Below are 20,441 nucleotides of genomic sequence, written 5' to 3' on the forward strand. Positions count from 1 at the left end.
GATGAACCGACAAGGAACACAGGCAGGCACACACTATAAATACACACAAGGTAACGAGGGAATGACACACCAGAGGGGAACACAGCTGAACCCAATTACACACAACGAGACACAAACCTTCAAAGCCAGAATGACCCTTGATCAACACTTTCATTTTTTGAACACTTTCATTTTCTTTCAGTGTTTTTAAAAAGCATTTTTTTTTTTTTGCCTGTCCCGTTTGGATCTTTTGCATCAGAATTATTGTCTAAAGGTGAAGAAAGATGCCCAACGGATTTACTTTACCAAATTGACCATCCCAGCCTTGGGTCTATTTGATTCACCTTTTATTGTTTATTTTATTTATTTTTTATTTTCACTTGCTAAATACGGGACAGACCTGAATGAGGAAAAGAAAAGGGAGAAAGGAAGAGGGGGAAAAACAGCGGAGAAGAGGAGCGAATCATTTAATTTGTAATTCCAGTGTGCACTGGCAGTCATTTAATTGACAATCACATGCAGTTTCCATATTTACAGATGGAAGATGAAATCCCACAAAAGCTTTTCCATATCAACTCTGTAAAACGTCTTCAGTCGAATTCTGCATATTTAAAATATTCATAATACAAAACTGAAATGAAAATAATTTACATTTTGCACTTGAGAAGAAAAGTGTAAACCTGTTATGTCAGAATCATAAAAAGCAAGTAAATACTGAGGTGCACAGCTTCATATGCTGAGCTGAAGAAATGCAGTCTGAGCAAAATGGACTCATCCACACAAAACCTTCACAGCCGATGGGTGAAACTGAGCTTTAATATCTAACACACACATGCACACACATACAACGGCTGCACTACATGTCTGCACCCGGTGATGGGCTGGTACAGTCTGGATACAGACTTATAGGCTATCATCTCCCAGCCCATGCAGGAGACTCTGACAGCACTGAGCAGCTCCTTCAGTGGCCACGATGTGGGACGGAGGGATTCGGCGGGTCTTTCCTTCTAACTGCTGTCAGACTCCACAACAAATCCACACAAACGTGCACACACATCCACACATGTGAAATATTTTTGCTGGTATGTCTCTGAAACTGTGATCTATCCTTATAAAGTTTATGAACGCTGCGTTATAATCCAGAAATGAAAAAGAAGACAGGTTGAAAAATCAAAAGAACATTTTGTGTAAGTAAATGTTGATGAAAGACACAATGTCCTAACATTGGTACAAAGAAAGGTTTTGAAACAGTAATTTCCCCAAAAGGTTTCAAAACGATATTTTCCCTGTCAGGCTGACACATCTTTGCTGACAGTTTTTAGCCCATCATGAGTCAGTTTCATTATCTTGGTTTGCTCTTTGATATTGACCAACATAAATCATTTTTATCAGGATGTCCTAAAAACTCAATGAAAAGCCTTCAGTTCATCCAAAATGCTGCAGCAAGAGTCCTGACAGGGACTAGAAAGAGCGAACAGATTTAAACCATATGTCTTAATGACCTTGTAGTACCATATCACCCAATCCAGTCTTTAAGTGATGACGTGACGAATCCTACTTCCGGGCCTAAAGTAGTCTGCGTTTATTATGGCTTTTGTGTTGTTAACATGTTTAATGTTTTGTATTTTCTTCTATTTAATCTCAAAAAGCTCCTAAAAACAGTCAGTGATCACTAGGGATGGGTATCGAAACCCGGTTCTTGTTGAGAACCGGTTCCCACTGTTTCAATTCCTTGGAATCGTTTGCCATTTTTGCAAACGATTCTCTTATCGATTCCAGTCGCCCCGAATGACGTCACCACGTTGCGGAGCGTCATTTACCTGGCAGGAAACATGGCGGCTCGAACGCTCAAAAGTTTGGTCATACTTTACGAGAACGGATGACAACAGGGCAACTTGCAATACTTGCAAAGTAGATATTTCATTTAAGGGAGGAAACACTACGAATATGCAAATGTATTTGCTCACAAAACACACGATGACCTTAAATGAATGTCATGGGTCCACGTTACCGGCAGTCATCAACAGATGCGGTGAGTCGGAAAGACTGTTCATTTTGCTCCTTCCGAGCCTGGACTTACAACCTCTGAGTCAACCATTCCTGAGCTAATGAACTCTATGACAGCCAGCTCAGGTTTTGTCAAATTTGAAATCGCAGGGTCAGAGACTATTTCTTCCCAGGCCACATTTTCTGGCTCCATGGATTTTAAAGGTCTCTTTCATGTTCCTTCTGAGCCCAGGAATATAATAACACATACAGTTAATGTCGGCTCAGAGTCTGTTTCCATTAAGACTGTTACTGCAGTTAAAGAACTGTCTTTTCCAGAGACTGAAATTTTTCCCAGGGCTTCCCCAGAGGTTGAGTTACTGTCCTCAGCTGATTCTGGACCCCTGGAGTTAACAGAATCTGTACAGTTGGTGAAATTAACAGACTGTTTTTTATTTTTTCATGTGGAGCAGAAAAGTAATCTAAAAAAGACTGTTTTCCCTGAGCCTGCCTCCCTGCCTCTTTGTGCTCCCCTTCTAAGGTCAGCTGCAGCCCTGCATTCTCCTGCTCCTGTCCCAGTTCCCCAGGAGAGGAGGGTTGGGGCCCAGTTGATCCCCGTTCTGGTTTCCAGTCCGGCTGAGGCTCTGCCGGCCTCTGTACCCGTATCAGCTCCTCGGGTGAGGACAGCAGCTGCCCGGCCAGAAGCCCGTTTAGCTGCCCAGCTGTCCCTAGTTCAATCTCCTGCTGCCCAGTCATTCACTCAATCACCAGCTCCACCTTCACACCAACCGCCACTACAATCTGCAGCTCCACCCACTCAATTTCAGGAGGAGGATAGCACTACACAAACTTTTGTTGCTCCTGAAGACCTGACCAACTTAGAGACTTTTACTCTATCCAGTGCCTCCCCAGGGACTGAATATCAGCATTCAGTTAACTCTGGACACGCAGAAGCAAGCACAACCTGTCTTTCCTGGGAGCTCCACAGGACTGTCTAAACAAATGATCCCTGCTGACTGCTCAGAGGAGTTAATACTGCCACCTTTGTTCTGTGCTGGAAGCTCTAGTGAGCTCATGCGGCCAGGTAAGGACTGCATCCTGCTGTTACACCCTGAACAGAGCCACTGTCCTGCGCAGCGCCAACCAGCGTCGTCCCTGCCAGAGGTCCTCTCGACTGCTGGTTCTGTTCTGTACCCACCAGAGGTCTATGTGCCTACTGGCCCTTTGCCTGCCTCAGCTGGAGGGTCCAAGGGGCTCGTTCAGCAGTCTGTCTTCGCTGAGGGGCCAGAGGAGCCGCTTCAGCCTTCTGTCTCCGCTAGATATTTCGGGGGGCCCGTCCAGCTGCCTGTCTCCGCTGAGGGGCCAGAGGAGCCACTTCAGCCATCTGTCATTGATGAAGGAATCGCTCCAGCACCTTGAGTCCGCTGATGGCTCTGATTCCACTCAGCCACCTCCTGTGTTTCCACCTGCGGTTTCCACACTGTCGCCTGCAGTGCTTCAAACAGCTGTTAGAACTCTGCTGCCTGCAGTGCCACGACCTGCTCCATCGCGTGCGGCTTCCACACTGTCGGTTGGTCTGCCACGACCTGCAGCTGGCTCGCTGCTGTCTGGTTCCACAGCTGCCACGTCTAGCCTCTACCTTGCCTGGTCCTGCGGTTGCTACACTGCCGTCTGATCCAGCTCGGCCTGGATCACCTCACCTCTGCAAGCCACTTTCCAGGCCTCTAGCTGGACATCATCGCCATCGCCGCCGGCCCATTGAACGAGGTCCCTGCCACCATGGCCGCGTGGTCTGCCTCCAGGCCCATTTTGTCTTTTTCACTGGCCTCCGGGTCGGCCACCTGAATTGCTAGGGCTCATGTGCTGTCGACCTCCAGGCCGACCCCCTGACTTTATTTGTGGACTCGTGTGATCTAGTTGGTGTTTAATTATTTTCTTGTGTTTTGGACTGATTTGGACCCATGTCATACCCTCAACTTGCTGTGTGTTTGTTATGTCCTGTCCTCCAACACCTCTGTTTAGAGTCTTATTTTGTTTTGCTTTGAGTTTTATTTTATGAAGAGTTTGTCCAGTAATAAAGCTGTATTTTCAGTTTAAGTCCCATCTCCAAGAGTCCTGCATTTTGGGTCCACCACTTGTGCCTACCTGCCACACAGCCAACCATGACAGAGCCTTCAGTTTTCAGGCCCCTCTTCTGTGGAACCAGCTTCCAGTTTGGATTCGGGAGACAGACACTATCTCTACTTTCAAGATTAGGCTTCAAACTTTCCTTTTTGCTAAAGCATATAGTTAGGGCTCGACCAGGTGACCCTGAATCCTCCTTTAGTTATGCTGCAATAGATGTAGGCTGCTGGTGTGTACACACAGCGTGATGAGGCAGTGATCTCATGGACTGGAATTACACAGGAAATGAAAATAAAGATTAACACATGTGGTCATAAACTATCATCAGATAATAATCTGTACCTTGTTTAAACATGAACTTTTAATAGAAAGAGCTCGTCCACTTGAAATGATGTCACTCATGAATAATTCATGAATTAATTAATTGTAATTCAAACTGTAATTCAAACCATCCACTCTTAGAGACACATAAAAACTTTAATGTGTATTTTCTGTCACACTAACAAATGTTAAGAGTACAAACACTGAAGTCTGAGTGGCATCAGATGATGACATGAGTCAGTTTCATAGGAACGTCTAAATGTTTGAACATTCCTGCATTAAAGTAAAAGTTTCAGGCAGACTTTTACTTTCAGCTGTGAACTGTTTCATTTGGGAGGTTCAGAGCAGCGACAGGATGAAGCTGTTTAACCGGCTCAGCTGGGATTATTTTTATTTTTAGTCGCTCCTTTGTTTGTAATTACTTTAATTACACAGCTTCAGGTTTTCAGTAAACTGGATATAATTATCTGACTTTATTCAGAAAAATATCCAAGAAATTTCCTGAATTCCTTGACATGAGTCCACAAAGTTCTCAAAGCTGAACGTCAGGTATGATTGATCAGCGATCGTGTGAACGCTGTACTGCTTTGAAGCCAACAGTCCAGCAAACTGAAAAACTGCGACCTGAGCCACACCTCAGGGTTTCTCCATGATGTAAGACAAACAGAGCAAATCCTGTTTCCACAAATACAGATTCATCTCAGTTAAAAGTCTGAAAGTTTAAGCAGGAAATGTCCAACAGAAATGATCAACACAGCTTTTCTCCATCAGTTCAGTCAGTTTTGTTAATGTAGCAATAATTCATCACCGCAGTCATCTGAGGGCTGTTTACACTGTAAATATTTTATCATAATATGGACAGAAAATCAAAGCAAGAGCTTGTTTGAAAGAAACACATGATGTCTGAGCCAATAGCTATTGGTGGGTCCGGGGTCACCTGACCCTTCTAGCCCCTGTCAGTTCATCCACTGCAGTATTTTACAGGGAGCCTTTAATAATATACGGAAGCAACAGAGATGTTCACTCTGATTCACTCTGAGACAGATGTTGCTAATTTTGGCAATACTCCCTGTTTTTTTAATTGTTGATTGATCGCTGAGTAAAGTAGTCAGACTTAGTTATAAATGTATAAATAGGCGATCTTGTTAATCTGTTCAGATGAAAGTTTTCTTTCTAAAGACTGTCAAAGTTTGGTGAGCTTGAGATCAGTCATCTGTTTTGTGAAAACGACCCAAATAAAGAAGAAGAGCAGAAGTAACAACAGACAAGGACTTTATTCAGATGATGCTATATAAGAACTAGGGGTGGAGGCACAAATAGCGCGTTTTTTCTGAATACTTATTTCGAACAAATACTTTAAAAAATATTTGTATTCGGGAACAAAAAAACGTTATATCAACAAGCTGAGTTTCCTTATGAGACCCAGTGCATGAGTGAGTGACTCCGGCTGCTCCACACAGCAACAGAAAGGCTCGGCTGAGCGAAAAAAGATTGAAGATCGGGAGTTTATTCAATTACGCTGCATTACTGACGTCTGCAGTTACATAACTCTGTCAGCTCAGTAATTTAGACAACAGACTGTTGACAGAGTAAAGTTAACGTTCGGTTTAAAAGGTTAAAACAATGCTTGTGTAGTTGTGTCGAATTGTGGGAGTTATATGGTACGTTTAAGTTACTCTGTGTTTTGCAGACAGCAAGATGCAGACTATAGGCCACTTAACCTTAGCATAGCTTCCCTTCACTCATTAACTTCACTGTAAAAACAAATCCTAATATAAAAGTATTTTACAGTTTTGTACTGTTCTTCTAGAATATCATTAAATTCACCTCAATAGACTGATTTTACATTTCAAATGTAAATTAACGTAAAATCACTGTAATGTAATAAAACATAATTTTCTTGTTTTTTAAATGTATCTGTCTGTACATATGCATACTTAGATGGTTAAAATACTTTCACAAATGTATCATAATTTCACAAATATTTGTCTGTTATTTGAAAGATTGAACTGTTAAATTCAAATGTAATGCTGTGGAAAAATATATAAAATGATTCTTATTAACTTTTTTTTACATCAAATAATAATAATAATTATTGTTATTTAGGGCGATCGTGGCTCAAGAGTTGGCAGTTCGTCTTGTAATCAGAAGGTTGCCGGTTCGAGCCCCGGCTCCAACACTCTCGGTCGTTGTGTCTTTGAGCAAGATGCTTCACCTGCCACCTACTGGTGATGGCCAGAGGAGAATTATAAAGTGCTTTGAGGGTCTCATAAAGCGCTACGTGAATGCAATCCATTATTATTTAAACCAACTGTTAACTGTATACTTCTGTACATTTAAGTATTATTATTCATATTGCCGCATTCATTGACCTTGTTTATAGGTAATTTCATTGTTTAATCACATTAAAATGTTCCTAATTTAATATTTAAAAGCACTTGAAAAAGGTAAAATCCCATGTAAAAGTAGGGCAACAGACTGTATTGTCATTACTGAAAATAACCGTATTTTCATGAGAAACTTATTCTCTGTTATTTTCTGGTATTATTTTGGCGCCCCAGCTGCTGGAATATTACTGTTTTTTTAAGATTTTTTTTTTTTATACGGTGTTGGCTGAAACTGCTCACATGGATTTGGGCAATCAAAAAAACAAAAAACAAACAAACATGAAACATGTAAAAATTCCTCTTGTTGTTTCTTAGGTTCCTTATTTAATGGCAGCAGGTCCACAGCTGAATGACGTAATGGAGACCGCAGCGCCTGGTAAGTAACCAGTATTTACTGTGTGCACAAACTTATTCAGGGATGTTGTGTGAAGACGAAATTAAAAACAAAACGCAATAAGTGGCAAATCTCACAAATGCTTATTTTATTTACAATTAAAAATAAAAACCACATCGAGTGTTTAAAGTGAGAGAATTTACTTTTTTAACATAAATATTACCTGGAAAAATATCCAACTACAGTCTTTAAACCTTCCCTTTCACTCTTGCTCACAAATCCCTCGACACACTCCACCCACTCCACCCTTCCTTCTTCACCTGCCCTTCACTACCTGCTGTTTCAGACAGTCACAGATTTCTTCTTCTTCGCTGTGATTTAATTGTTTGTTGGCAGGTTACATACAGTGATGCTCTATCGGTAACTAAAACCATGTATGATTACACTGTCAGCCGGATTTATGGCTGTAGTTATTCAGCTGATGATGAGTCACTGCATGTTTCTGTTTTTCGATCATTCTCAGAATGAAACTTCAAAAAATGCATTTTGGTTAAAGTTCAAGGCTCATTTCTCCAGATGGGATACAAGTCCCAGCATGAGACTTACACCCCAGAGTTGTAATAACTCTGATATTTACTGTCTGTGCTGGCAGTTTGTCCCATTAGTTGTTTGGAGGTTATTGAAACCCTGCTGTGCTTAACTCTTGTTACGACTCAATGAGCAGATACAGCACAGACTGTGGATTAGGAGTGTTTCAGGTAAATGATCTGTGCCACAGAGCAAAGAAGGGAGAATTGGTGCAGGGCAAAAACTCAGTTTCTTTCATCTGTAAATGTACATCACTATATTATTTTGTGATATTAATCTTGTGGTATTTTATTTTGTGTCCTGATTTTTTTTGTCAGTGTCTGAACTTAGGGTGGTTCTCCTGTGGAATAACTGGCGTGAGAGGAGAGTGGTGGAGAGCTTCATACTGGGAGTAACTGGGTTAAAAGCTGAAAGAGCAGACTGCTGTTTCCGAGTCAGAGAAAAGCTGGGAGAGAATGAAATTCTTCTCATCAACAGCCCAGACATGATGTCTTCCAACATCTCTGAACAAAAACTAAGAGAACATGTAGAAACCTGTGTGAGGCTCTCTGATCCTGGACCTCATGTGTTCCTGCTGGTTCTGCAGCCTGAAGACTTCACTGAGAACCACAGAAAGAGACTCTGCAGAGTCCTCCAGCTGTTCAGTGATCAGTCATTTGAGCATTCACTAATTCTGATGTTAACACCCAAAGGAGAAGAGAATTCAGATTACATGGAAAGTTATGAGAACCATCCACCCTTAAAGGACATGATGGAAAAATGTGCAGGCAGGTTTCTGTGGCAGAAGAACCTCGAGCGCTCACAGCTGTTAACACGCATGTTTCAAATAGTCAAAGAGAACAATGGAGAGTATGTGAGCTGTGATCTATATGTGGATGCTTCACCGAATGTTCCCTGGAGTCTAAAAAACACTGAAACACGAACTGTTGACTCGGATCCTGGTAAGAGGGACGTGTGAAATAAATATAAACATTACTGCTGTCAGCGTTAATCTCACTAAAATGACGTTAACGCCATAACTGCATTAATGCGGCAAATCTTTGTTAGCGAGTTAACGCCCGGTGCGAGGGCTGCACAGTGTTAATGCGTTAGCACGGTTAGCTTGTTAACGCGTTAGCCGCGCAAATGCGGTTATGCCATTAACGTCATTTTAACAAGATTAACGCTGACAGCACTAATAAATAAACATCATTATGTTTGATTATTGGATGACATTAATTTATTGCTTGATTGATTTGTGTCTGTGTGTCATCTTAGGACGGAGCTCTAACACTGAAAGTAAAAGGAAACTTTTGCCCAGAGGTATGTGAGAACTTCAAGATTTATTTATTGTCATTTTGTTGCTAGATCATAACAAAAATTACAGTGGTGCTGTCAAAAATATATAAAATACAAAAATTATAAATAAATAAATGAAATTTTTATTAGAAAGATATAAAAAATGAAAGCAGAGGGAAGGGCAGGTTGATGGCTTTCACAGCTCTTGGGAGAAAGCTTTCCTCAGCTGGGTGGTGTTTATGTATCTGTACCCGGGAATTTGATGCAATCCACACACTCCACCCACCTCATACAGATCAAGTTGACGGGTGTTGGACCTCTAAAGCTTTTGTTTTTATCAGCTCAGAGCAACGTTTTGCAGTATTTTGGTAATTTTTAAAATATGTTTGCTGCTATTGTGTTTTTATTAGTGCAGTCACAGTTTAGGAAAATCCCTTTTGACTGATGACAGAAAACTATGAATGTGAGAAGTGAAATGGAAAAAAGCAGAAGTGAAAAACATTTGGTTTGGTTTCTCTGCTGTTAAATCCGTTATACAAAAGTACATCATAGTTTTATCAAGTTTCTGGGATGAGACTCACTGGATTTGAAATCTTTCTGAAGCCACCTGACAATTCTCCAAAAAATGTTTTCCCAATATCAATCAAACAATATTCACATTTTCTTACAGCCTCTGCTCTCAGGATTGTGCTGTTGGGAGAAAAAGAGGATTTGAAGAGGACACTGAGCAGCTTCATCACAGGAAAAGTTCAGAAACCTCCACGAGCTGATCACTGTGTGGCCATCTCTGGAGAGTGGGAGGGAAACAGTTTAACAGTCATTCAAACTCCAAACATCTTCAGTCTGTCTGAGGAGACGGTGAGAGAGGAGATGAAGACCTGTGTGAGTCTTTGTCCTCCTGGACCAAATGTTCTGCTGCTGATAGTGGAGCCTTCAGTCACTGAGGAGAAGAAACGAAGGCTGAACTTCATCCTGGGTTTGTTTGGTGAAGATGCCTTTAAACACTCAATGCTCATCACTGCACAGGAGGGGGTGGAGGCAAACTTCACTGTAAATCAGCTGCTTAAGAAGTGTGAAGGAAAACACTATGGCATGTATAAAAATGACCTCAAACTGTTAATGAATAAGATTGAGGCTATCATGCATGAAAATAGAAGGAATTTCCTCAGATTAACTGAAAAGACCACAGAACCAAAGTCTGAACCGATCAAACCGTCTCTGAACCTGGTTCTGTGTGGGAGGAGAGGAGCAGGGAAGACGTCAGCAGCCAAGGCCATTTTAGGTCAGACTGAGCTTCATTCAGCCTCCAACTCATCAGAGTGTGTTAAACATCAGGGAGAGGTGTGTGGACGTTGGGTTTCCCTGGTGGAGCTGCCTGCCTTGTATGGAAAACCTCAGGAGGCAGTGATGGAGGAATCATTCAGGTGTATCTCCCTCTGTGATCCTGAGGGTGTCCATGCCTTCATCCTGGTCCTACCTGTGGCTCCCCTCACTGATGAAGACAAGGGAGAGTTAGAGACCATCCAGAACACATTCAGCTCTCGGGTCAATGACTTCACCATGATTCTGTTCACTGTGGACTCAGATCCTACAGATCCAGCTGCTGTTAACTTTCTAAAGGATAATGAAGACATCCAGGAGCTCTGTGAGAGCTGTGGAGGAAGATCAGTTGTTCTCAACATGAAGGACAAACAGCAGATCACTCAGATTTTTCATCATGTGGATCAAATGAGACACACCGTGGCCAGATCATACTGCTATACAACAGAGACATTTGCACATGCTCAAATAGAAAAAATCAGAGAGCAAGCAAAATGTATCAACATGCAACAAGCTGAACTTCTGACGCTGAAAAAAACCATCACCAACTGTAAGTATAAATGGAGAATCAAAGATTGACACTATACTCATTCATGTCAGCAGTAATAGATTAGAGCATGTAAAACCCATCCATTTTCTTCCGCTTATACGTGTCTGGGTCATGGAGGTAGCAGCCTAAACCCTCCTTCTCCCCAGCCACCTCTTCTAGCTTATTCAGGGGAGCACCAAGGCATTCCCAGGCAAGCTGAGAGATACAATCTCTCCAGCATGTCCTGCCCACAGGCCTCCTGCTGCAGGGAGATGCCCAGAACACCTCACCCAGGAGGCATCCTTGTCAGATGCCCGAACCACCTCAAGTCAACTTTGGATGTGGAGTAGATGCTCTACTCTGATCCCCTCCTGAATAGCCAAACTCCTCACCTTATCACTAAAGGAGAGGCCAGCGAATCACTGGAGAAAGCTCATTTCCACCACTTCTATCCTCATTCTATTACATAACTAATTACAAAACTATGAATGAACACATAAGGACTTATGTAGTAAACAAAAATGTGTGAAATAACTCAAAACATGCTCGCACTGGAACGGTTCGCAGCCGAGTGTGAAGCAGCGGGAATGAGAATCAGCACCTCCAAATCTGAGGCCATGGTTCTCAGCCGGAAAAGGGTGGAGTGCCCACTCCGGGTCGGGGATGAGTTCCTGCTCCAAGTGGAGGAGTTCAAGTATCTCGGGGTCTTGTTCGCAAGTGATGGGAGAAGGGAGCCGGAGATCGACAGACGGATTGGGGCTGCAGCTGCAGTAATGCGGACGCTGCACCGGTCCGTCGTGGTGAAGAGGGAGCTGAGTGTAAAAGCGAAGCTCTCAATTTACCGGTCGATCTACGTCCCTACCCTCACCTATGGCCACGAGCTGTGGGTAGTGACCGAAAGAACGAGATCGTGGATACAAGCGGCGGAAATGAGCTTCCTCCGAAGGGTGGCTGGCCTCTCCCTTAGAGATAGGGTGAGAAGTTCGGCCATCCAGGAGGGGCTCAGAGTAGAGCAGCTGCTGCTCCACATCGAAAGGAGCCAGCTGAGGTGGTTCGGGCATCTGACAAGGATGCCCCCTGGGCGCCTCCTGGGTGAGGTGTTCCAGGCATGTCCCACCGGGAGGAGGCCCCGGGGCAGACCCAGGACACGCTGGGGAGATTATATCTCTCGGCTGGCCTGGGAGCGCCTTGGTATTCCCCCGGATAAGCTGGAGGAGGTGGCTGGGGAGAGGGAGGTCTGGGCCTCTTTGCTTAGGCTGCTGCCCCCGCGACCCGGCCTCGGATAAAGCGGATGAAGATGGATGGATGGATGTTTTATATGTTAGATCCTTACAAACACGCTTTGATTCCTGCTTTGCACACTCTTGGTGTTCTCTCGATGAGCTTCATGAGGTCGTCACCTGAAATGGTTTCCAACAGTCTTTAAGGAGTTCACAGAGATGCTGAGCACTTGTTGGTCCTTTTGCCTTCACTCTGCGGTCCATCTCATCCCAAACCATCTCCACTGGGTTTAGGTCAGGTGACTGTGGAGGCCATCAGCACTCCATCACTCTCCTTCTTAGTCAAACAGCCCAGACACAGCCTGGAGGTGTGTTTGGGGTCATTTTCCTGTTGAAAAACACATGATGGGATGGCATGTCGCAGCAGGATGCTGTGGTAGCCATGCTGGTTCAGTGTGCCTTCAATTTTGAATAAATCCTCAACAGTGTCACCAGCAAAGCCCAAACAAATCTCTTCTGCTTGTTGCTTTTCCTTAGTCGTGGTTTCTTAGCAGCTATTTGACCATAAAGGCCTGATTCACACAGTCTGAAAAGTTTATGAAGAGGAGGTCTTCCTTTCCTGGGGCAGTCCTCATGCGAACCAGTTTCCTCATTCCCTTAATGGTTTTTTCGACTGCACTTGGGGACACATTCAAAGTTTTAGCAGATTTCCAGACTGACTCTCCTTCAGTTCTTAAAATAATGATGCACTATTGTTTCTTTTTACTTTGATCTTTGGGTCTTGCCATAACATGAATTCTAACAGTTGTCAAATAGAGCTGTCAGCTGTGCACCAACCTCATTTTTCCACTACACAACTGACGGTTCCAACCACATTTAGGCAAGAAATCCCACAAATGATCCCTGACAGGCACACCTGTGAGGTGAAACCATTTCAGGTGACGACATCATGAAGCTCACTGAGAGAAGGCCGAGGGTTTGCAGTGCTGCCAACAAAGCAAAGAGAAGCTACCAGTGTGTGAATGTGTGTGTGAATGGGTGAATGACTGAATGTAGTGTAAAGCGCTTTGGGGTCCTTAGGCACTGAGTAAAGCGCTATACAAATGCAGGCTATTTACCATATATTTACGATTTACTTTCAGGAATTTGAAATATAAAACATGTTTAGTGTTATGTATCATTTTTTTCTTTGCTACACAATTCCCGATCTCTTCCTTTATATATTTGATGTCTTTAGTATGTGTCTGTAATGTCCAAAGTAGTAAAAATAAAGATAAACATTAAAGCAGTGGGTGTACAAACTTTTGACTAGTGTATGTGGAGCATTACAGAGACCACATGACATTCTTTCAAACTCAAATAACCCAATGGGGGCAGTAAATGCAGTCTTCTCCCTCTCGCTTGGGTTCATCTCGATCTACCAGTGGCCACTGGCTAGGTCAAAAGTGGAAAACCACTTAGCTCGGGTTAGTTTGGTCAGTGTCTCTCTTATTTGGGGTAAAGGGAAAGCATCCTTTTGCGGCACAGGGTTTAGTTTCCTCCATCCTCCTTCCTTCCATCCTTTTTTCTCCCCAAGACAAAATGTGGCCCATAGACCACAACTATCTCACATAACTGCCTTACACACAGACCTGGTAGGAGGCAGGGGTTAACACCTCTCCCTAACACCAGCTTCCCTGTTGGGACTCAGACCGATCAAGTCTTTTAGTCATTTTGCACATCTCTGCTGACGATTCCTTGTTTTCTGAGGTGGCAACATTGTCCATGACTCTGCCTGCTTCAAGGGAAAAACTCAGGTCACCAGGGCCATGCACATTTGACTCATTCACGCAGTATATCTTACCCAGCTTCTGGTAGACCTATGGATTATAGGAGTGTAGGTTATAGGCTCGCACTGGGACTCTACCATTCTTTAACACTCTCAGGGCTCTGGCCACCCAAATCCTTTTATCTGTGACTAAACATCCTCTAATATCTCCAGTTTAGCACGTCTCTCCAGGTTGATTCCTGCTCAGATTTAATGGGCCCACATACATTATTACACATATGTCAAATTACCTCAGATTGGGCATGTCCATGCTCTGAATCCAGCAGCAGCTTCTCCTGGCATATGGCAGCAAAATCTTCTTGGATTCTTGCATACCTTCAAGGCCAGAGCTATGGGGCTCTCCTGTAGTCCCAACAGCAACTGATCTCACAGGGCAGCATAAGAAGGGGCATTATCTGGGGCATGTCTCTGCAACCTGCACTATAGCTCCATCAGTAGCAAAATAAACGAAGGCAGTGTCTCTGAAGAAGTGTAAGTACCCAAATCTAACAGTGTCTGTTAATTAACCCATTTATGATTTGAATACAGAGAAACAAAAGGGAAGACAGAGAAGGGGACAAAACAAGAAAAGAGAGCTAGAAGAAAGATACCGGTGGGAAATTATCAGATTGCTGATGATGTTGTTTCCAAAATGTCAATAAACCTAACTGGACTCTTCAGTAGGACTCAAAACAGACACATTTAAAGTTCACAAGGTTTATTAAATGAAGCCACAGAGTAACTGGAGGTGAACTTAGCCATGTGAAATCCTGGGGCCATGGTCACTGAGAGAGAGGACAGGCGAGCTAGCTTTGAGGAGTCCACAGAAAAGAGATCCACTGAATTGATCCAGAGAGCTGGTTCAGAAGAGGTACTTGAAAGGAAGCCACTGGTCTGTTTTCCCCTGGTGAGTTGTGTCATAGGGTAAACATGAACACTTTCATGTGTGGGGAATTATTCTTAGAATGAAGACACAACTGCTTAAGACTGAATTTTTCATTTTGTGTTGGAACTGAAATCAACCAGTTGTGTGAATCATTTGGAAGTTTGTTGCTTCTGTAGCTGCAGATGACCATTCGATTCCACTGGTAAGGTCGGACTTTAAGGCTCTGAACTTTTTCAGAGCAACAATCAGGAAATAGCCTCAAAACCTTCACAAGGCTCCATCTGTCCATCTCTAACTTAATAACTCAAGTGGGATTAATAGGTAGCACTGGAAATGAAGCTGCTCTTTGGTCAGACAGAGAGTCCTGGGGGAAAACAAGGAGACGCCAGATTACCAGTCTAGAGAGCCAGATTGGCATAGAGTGATCATTGGAGTTGGTTGTTAAGTACTGACAGAAGATGAAGACAATCAGGAACAGACGTGGCCGCCTCCTGGCAGATTTTAACCTGCTTAGCTCAGCTTAGACAGAAAGGAGAACCCAAAACAGCAAACAGCGTGCTGGACCATGAAAATAAAGTCTTTGGATGTGGCAACCTGTTTGAAGTGGAGATTAAAAGGTGGAAAGATGCATGGCCTGAAAAATTCAGTAAAAGCTTGAAATGAATATAAAGACAGTGTACTAGGTGCTAACTGACTGGGAGACAAAAATGCAAAAACAGTGAAAGCAAGATTTTGAATTAGATGAATTTGAAAGTGTAATTGAAAAATAGGGACTAAATGTAACAGAATTCAGTTATAAGATCATAAGGTTTTCTTTGACATGGACAGACACAACGTTTATCTGTAGCAGATTTAGGCCGTAAAATAACAGCTTTTGTTTTCTTTTACATTCCTCGTGTCCCCTGAGATCCTCCTACATCTTTCTAGCCGTTACTCAATAATGTTGTTTAATGTTTGATTTGTTGTTGTTTGTTCTTTTAATAATTACATTAAGAGCAACCTTAAGTGCGGATTGTGTAAACTGTTTGTGGATTCCTCCTTCTTTGTATTTTCCTGTGTTCCTTCTTTATTTTTCTGGTGCTGCTGGTGGAATTGAATAAAAAATGAGATAAAAGCAGCGTGGAGCTCCCATTAAGCCCTTGCACTGATTATTAGATTCAACTTTAGACACAAAGACAAAAAGTAATGACATCTAAAATATATTGTGCTTTCAGCAACACATTATCTATTGGACTGTCCTGCAATTTAACTAATGTGTTGTTATTTCACAGGTAATGAAGAGAAGCAGAGCTCAGAGCCTCTCAGAATTGTCTTGCTAGGTAAGACTGGCAGTGGAAAGAGCTCTTCTGGAAACACCATTCTAGGACAAAAAAAGTTCAAAGCTGAGAATAACCCCAAATCTGTCACCAAACATTGTCAGAAAGAAAACGGTGAAGTGGACGGTCGTCCTGTTGTTGTGGTCGACACTCCTGGACTGTTTGATAACAGTTTGTCACATGAAGAGATCAATGAGGAGATGCTGAAATGTGTCAGCCTTCTGGCTCCAGGACCACACGTCTTCCTGCTGGTTTTAAAGACTGAGAGAATCACACCAGAACAGAAGGAAGCATTAAAACTTATCAAGGAAGGCTTTGGGAAGAATTCTGAAAAATTCACCATCATTCTTTTCACAAGAGGAGATTCACTGGAACATGAGGGGCAGTCCATTCATGATTACAATGCAAAATCTGATGATTCCTTTAAGAAGCTGACTGATGATTGTGGGAAGAGATACCAGGTGTTTAATAACTTAGATGAACAAAACCGGAAACAAGTCACTGAGCTGATAACAAAGATCGATGACATGGTCAAAAGAAATGGTGGAAGTTGCTTCACCAATAAGATGCTGCAAGAAGCTGAAGCTGCGATCCAGAAAAAAACAGAGACGATTCTGAAAGAGAAGGAGGAAGAAATAAACAGAGAGATGGAAGACCTTAAAAGACAACATGAGGAGGAAATGCAAGAAATGAAGAAAAAAATGGAAGAACAGAAAACAGAAATTGAACAAGAAAGAAAACAAAGAGACAAAGAGCTTAAAAAAGTGAAGAAACAGCTTACCACAAGAAAGAGAGAACAAGAATCAAGAGATGAAGAAGACAGAGAGAAGAAAGAAGAGGAAGAATCACAGCGTAGGGATTGGGAACAAAGGTTTTTAGATTTAGAAGTAAAAATGAAAGAAGAACTGGAATCAAAACAAATCATTGACAGACAACTGGAGCAGAGCAAAGCAGAAATGAAAGAGAAACAGGAGGTATGGGAGAATGAACAAAAAGAGTGGTGGCAGAAAAGAGAGCAGGAAAATGAAGTGAGGCAACAGGAGGAGCAGAAAATGATGAGCAAATTGAAAGAATATGAGCAGGAAAAAGAAGTTCTTGAGAAAGAAGTAAAAGAAAAGGATTTGATGTTAACAGAAAAGGGGGAAAAAGAGAAAAGGGAACTGGAGGAAAACTATGAGAAAAAACTGATGGAAATGAAGGAAACATTTGAAGAAAAAGCCAGAAAACAAGCAGAGGAATACAACGAATTCAGGGAGAAATGCATGAAAGAGTTAGAGGGTAAGGACTGGACAGCCGAAGATAAGCAATATGACATCTTAAAAGCACTAAAAGCTGAGAAAGAAGAACAAATGAAAAAACACAAAGAAGAGATGAATAACTTAGTGAGATGTTTCACCAAAAAGAGGGCAAACACAAAAAGAGTCCGCAAGCTACTGAAAAAGCATGAACAGGAAATGAAGTATGTGGACGATCCAGAGGAAAAGGAGGACCTCGAGGAAAAACATGACAAAGAAATAAATGAACTGATACAAGAACTTATAAACAAAAGCAATGATGATTGTCATATTTTTCAGTCTATTGTAAAAGCAAGGCCAGACTTACCTGTGTCCAACACTTCTGCTCACACTGAAAGTCAACAAACACTGGATAGATTTTCATGAAATTTGGCTCAAATATTTTGGAAATCAATCACACCTCCAGTACAGATTAATTTATAAGTTCATGTAAACATAAAAGTACAGAAATTCAGGATGGCGAAATTGTGTATGGGATTTAATGATCGGCTCAGCTCTGCTCGAGCAGATAAAAACACAATGTAATTTCTTAATGTTTCTTAATTTCTCAAAGACGTATTGATGGCTATGTTTTTATGGTGTAACACATTCTCAGGGGTCTCAATAACTGTATACTTCTTCATTGGTTCATTTGGTTTATATACACTACAGGTCAAAGGATTTAGAACATCCCAATTTTTCTTATTGAAAATTGTGCAGTTTAATATCTCATTGCACTCTGAAATGAAAGCACAGTACAAATAAGCAATTGGAGGTGTTACAGCAATTCCTGTAAATGTAGCACTTGTAGGTTGCTTTGCTTTTACTCTTCTGTCCAGTTCATCCCAAACCTGCTCGATGGGGTTTACGTCTGGAGACTGTGGAGGCCAAGCCGTGTTTGCCATCTTGTTCTTTTTTCCTGAGGTAGTTCTGGCATAGCTTGGACTTATGTTTTTTGGTCATTATCTTGCTGTAGGATGAACCCCTGATTAACTAAGTGCATACCAGAGGGTTTTGCGGACGATCTGATATCCTCGTGTTGGTGTTGTTCCCTTCAACCGCGACCTCGAACAAAACAAACGACTTCAAAAGATCTACTTCACTTAGGAGAAGAGAAACCGCCTCTGCAAGGACAATATGTATAATGTTTACCGTTTATTAAAGAAAAGTATCCTGAAATGCAAAGACTTCAAGTTCCTGGATCGGCGGACAGAAGCGGTTTCTCTTCTTGCAAGTGAAGTAGATTTTTTTAAGGTGGTATTTTTCAAAGGGACAAAAGGCGGACTCACAACAATGTGATTGGTCACTTGCAATGTTGAACCTGGAACAACATTTATTGTGATGATGTGGGAACGTTGTATAAAAAAATTCAACGAAATATTCAAGTACATCCCTCCACAGCTTCTGATGAATTCTTAAAAACAAGAAACTGTTTGTCAAAAACTAGTGATGGCTCGCTTGAAGCTGAAGCTCCGGTGCGTGTGTCAAATAAATCAACACACTGCTTCAGAAGCACTGTGTCGAAGCTGGATTCGTTTGGCCAGAGTCACGTGATCAGTGACGTCCGAAGCTTCATTTAGAACCTAACTGCTTCGGTGTCTGATTCAATGGTTTATAAGGAAGGGAATCATTCGCGGGATTTGTGGAGCGTTTTGATGGTGACAGATAGCGAACCACTGATCATTCCACTGAGAGATTTGGAGCCAGCGAGGAAGAGAGGAGGTTCTGTTGTGTGGGAGGATTTTGAGTTGATTTTGGTCAATCGGGTGGGTTTTCCAGCTTTGTGTTCTGGCTTTGTGATCTGCTTCCATAATATAAATATCATTAAATAACTTTAGAAAAACTTCCACTTGACTCTTTACATGTAATATTATAAAAATATATATTTTATTGTTTAATTAATCTGAAAATGTTAGTCTGCCAAATGTGCAGCAATTTAATCTATTTATTCTCTTCAGCTGATAGTTTGTGTGGCCCAGGTAGACTGTATAACTGCATCTCTACCAGTTTCTCTGCACTCCAGCCTCCTCTGTGCCATGTGAAGGGATTTTCCTTAAGGCAGGAGAAATGATCTCCACGAAAAGGAACAGGTTCGGCCATCGCACACTAGAACAAATTCTCTTCTTAAATAAAAATGAAAAAGGGTTACTTTAAATGCATCATGTTTTTAATTTGCAAGTTCATAAGCATTTTCCTTTTCCATTTCACAATCAGTTCTACCCCCAGGTCAAAAATATGTCTGGGAAAATTTCCCTAATATATAATATTATTTATAAATACACCCGTCCAGCACTTGCACAAGTGCTTGGAGGCAGGACCTCACAGCAGAAGCATACTCCATAATGTGTTGTACATTATCATATGTATATTATATGTAACGTGGTATTTTTCAATTATTGTATTTACCAACATCAAGAAGTCACAAGCAAAGAAAGACCACACCATGGTGCATGTTTAAACAAGAAGAGTTTACTGGTCAAAACTATTTATTAAACAAATAAAACACATTTTTTTAACCACCAAAAAATACACGTTCAAAGCAACACAACAGCGGCCCAATATCAGACAAAACTCCACTCTGTAGAGTGGGCAATCATTACGAAGCAGTTGGTTTTATTTTGTGGATTCAAGCTGCTCTTCATATCTTTGACCACCAGATGTCACCAGAGAGGACTGTGTTGAAAAGCTTCGAGTAATGAGCCGTTTTTCAATACAAGCTTCAGAAAGCTTCATTTGGCCATCACTACTGTATGCTCTTCAACTTCCTCTGGAAAAACAGGACACATTACATCAGAGACAGTGTAATGATGAATGATTATGAACACGGTGGTCTCAATGTTTTTGTCATGATCCAGTGTCTGTGACCCAGCGCTTTGAGTTTATGGTAATTGTTATTATTTTCTAGTTCATTCTGATTTTGTATTAATTCTTTAGGTTGGGTTCTCGTGTCTTGTGATCCCTACCTGTGTCTTCCCTCTGCTCTGTTCCTGTTCCCGAGTTTGTGTTGTAAAACAGTCTGTGAGTTTCCTGTTTTATTTTGTAGGTTTGTGTCCCATTATGCCTTCTGGCATCATTGATCATGTGACTCTATC

General features: G+C 41.9%; 1 protein-coding gene across 1 annotated transcript; it reads left to right on the forward strand.

Annotated features, from left to right (window-relative positions):
- Positions 1-3,392: 3,392 nt before the first annotated feature.
- LOC308404378 (GTPase IMAP family member 8-like) lies at positions 3,393-20,426 on the forward strand (the record flags this gene model as incomplete). Its single annotated transcript, XM_080894401.1, has 6 exons — positions 3,393-3,797; positions 7,113-7,173; positions 8,037-8,660; positions 9,668-10,867; positions 16,031-16,757; positions 20,393-20,426. The coding sequence occupies 6 exons, from the start codon at positions 3,393-3,395 to the stop codon at positions 20,424-20,426; spliced, it is 3,051 nt and encodes a 1,016-aa protein (XP_080750527.1).
- Between the last annotated feature and the right edge of the window lie 15 nt (positions 20,427-20,441).

This window comes from Rhamphochromis sp. 'chilingali', assembly GCF_963969265.1.
Source record: "Rhamphochromis sp. 'chilingali' genome assembly, chromosome: 10".
NCBI lineage: Eukaryota > Metazoa > Chordata > Actinopteri > Cichliformes > Cichlidae > Rhamphochromis > Rhamphochromis sp. 'chilingali'.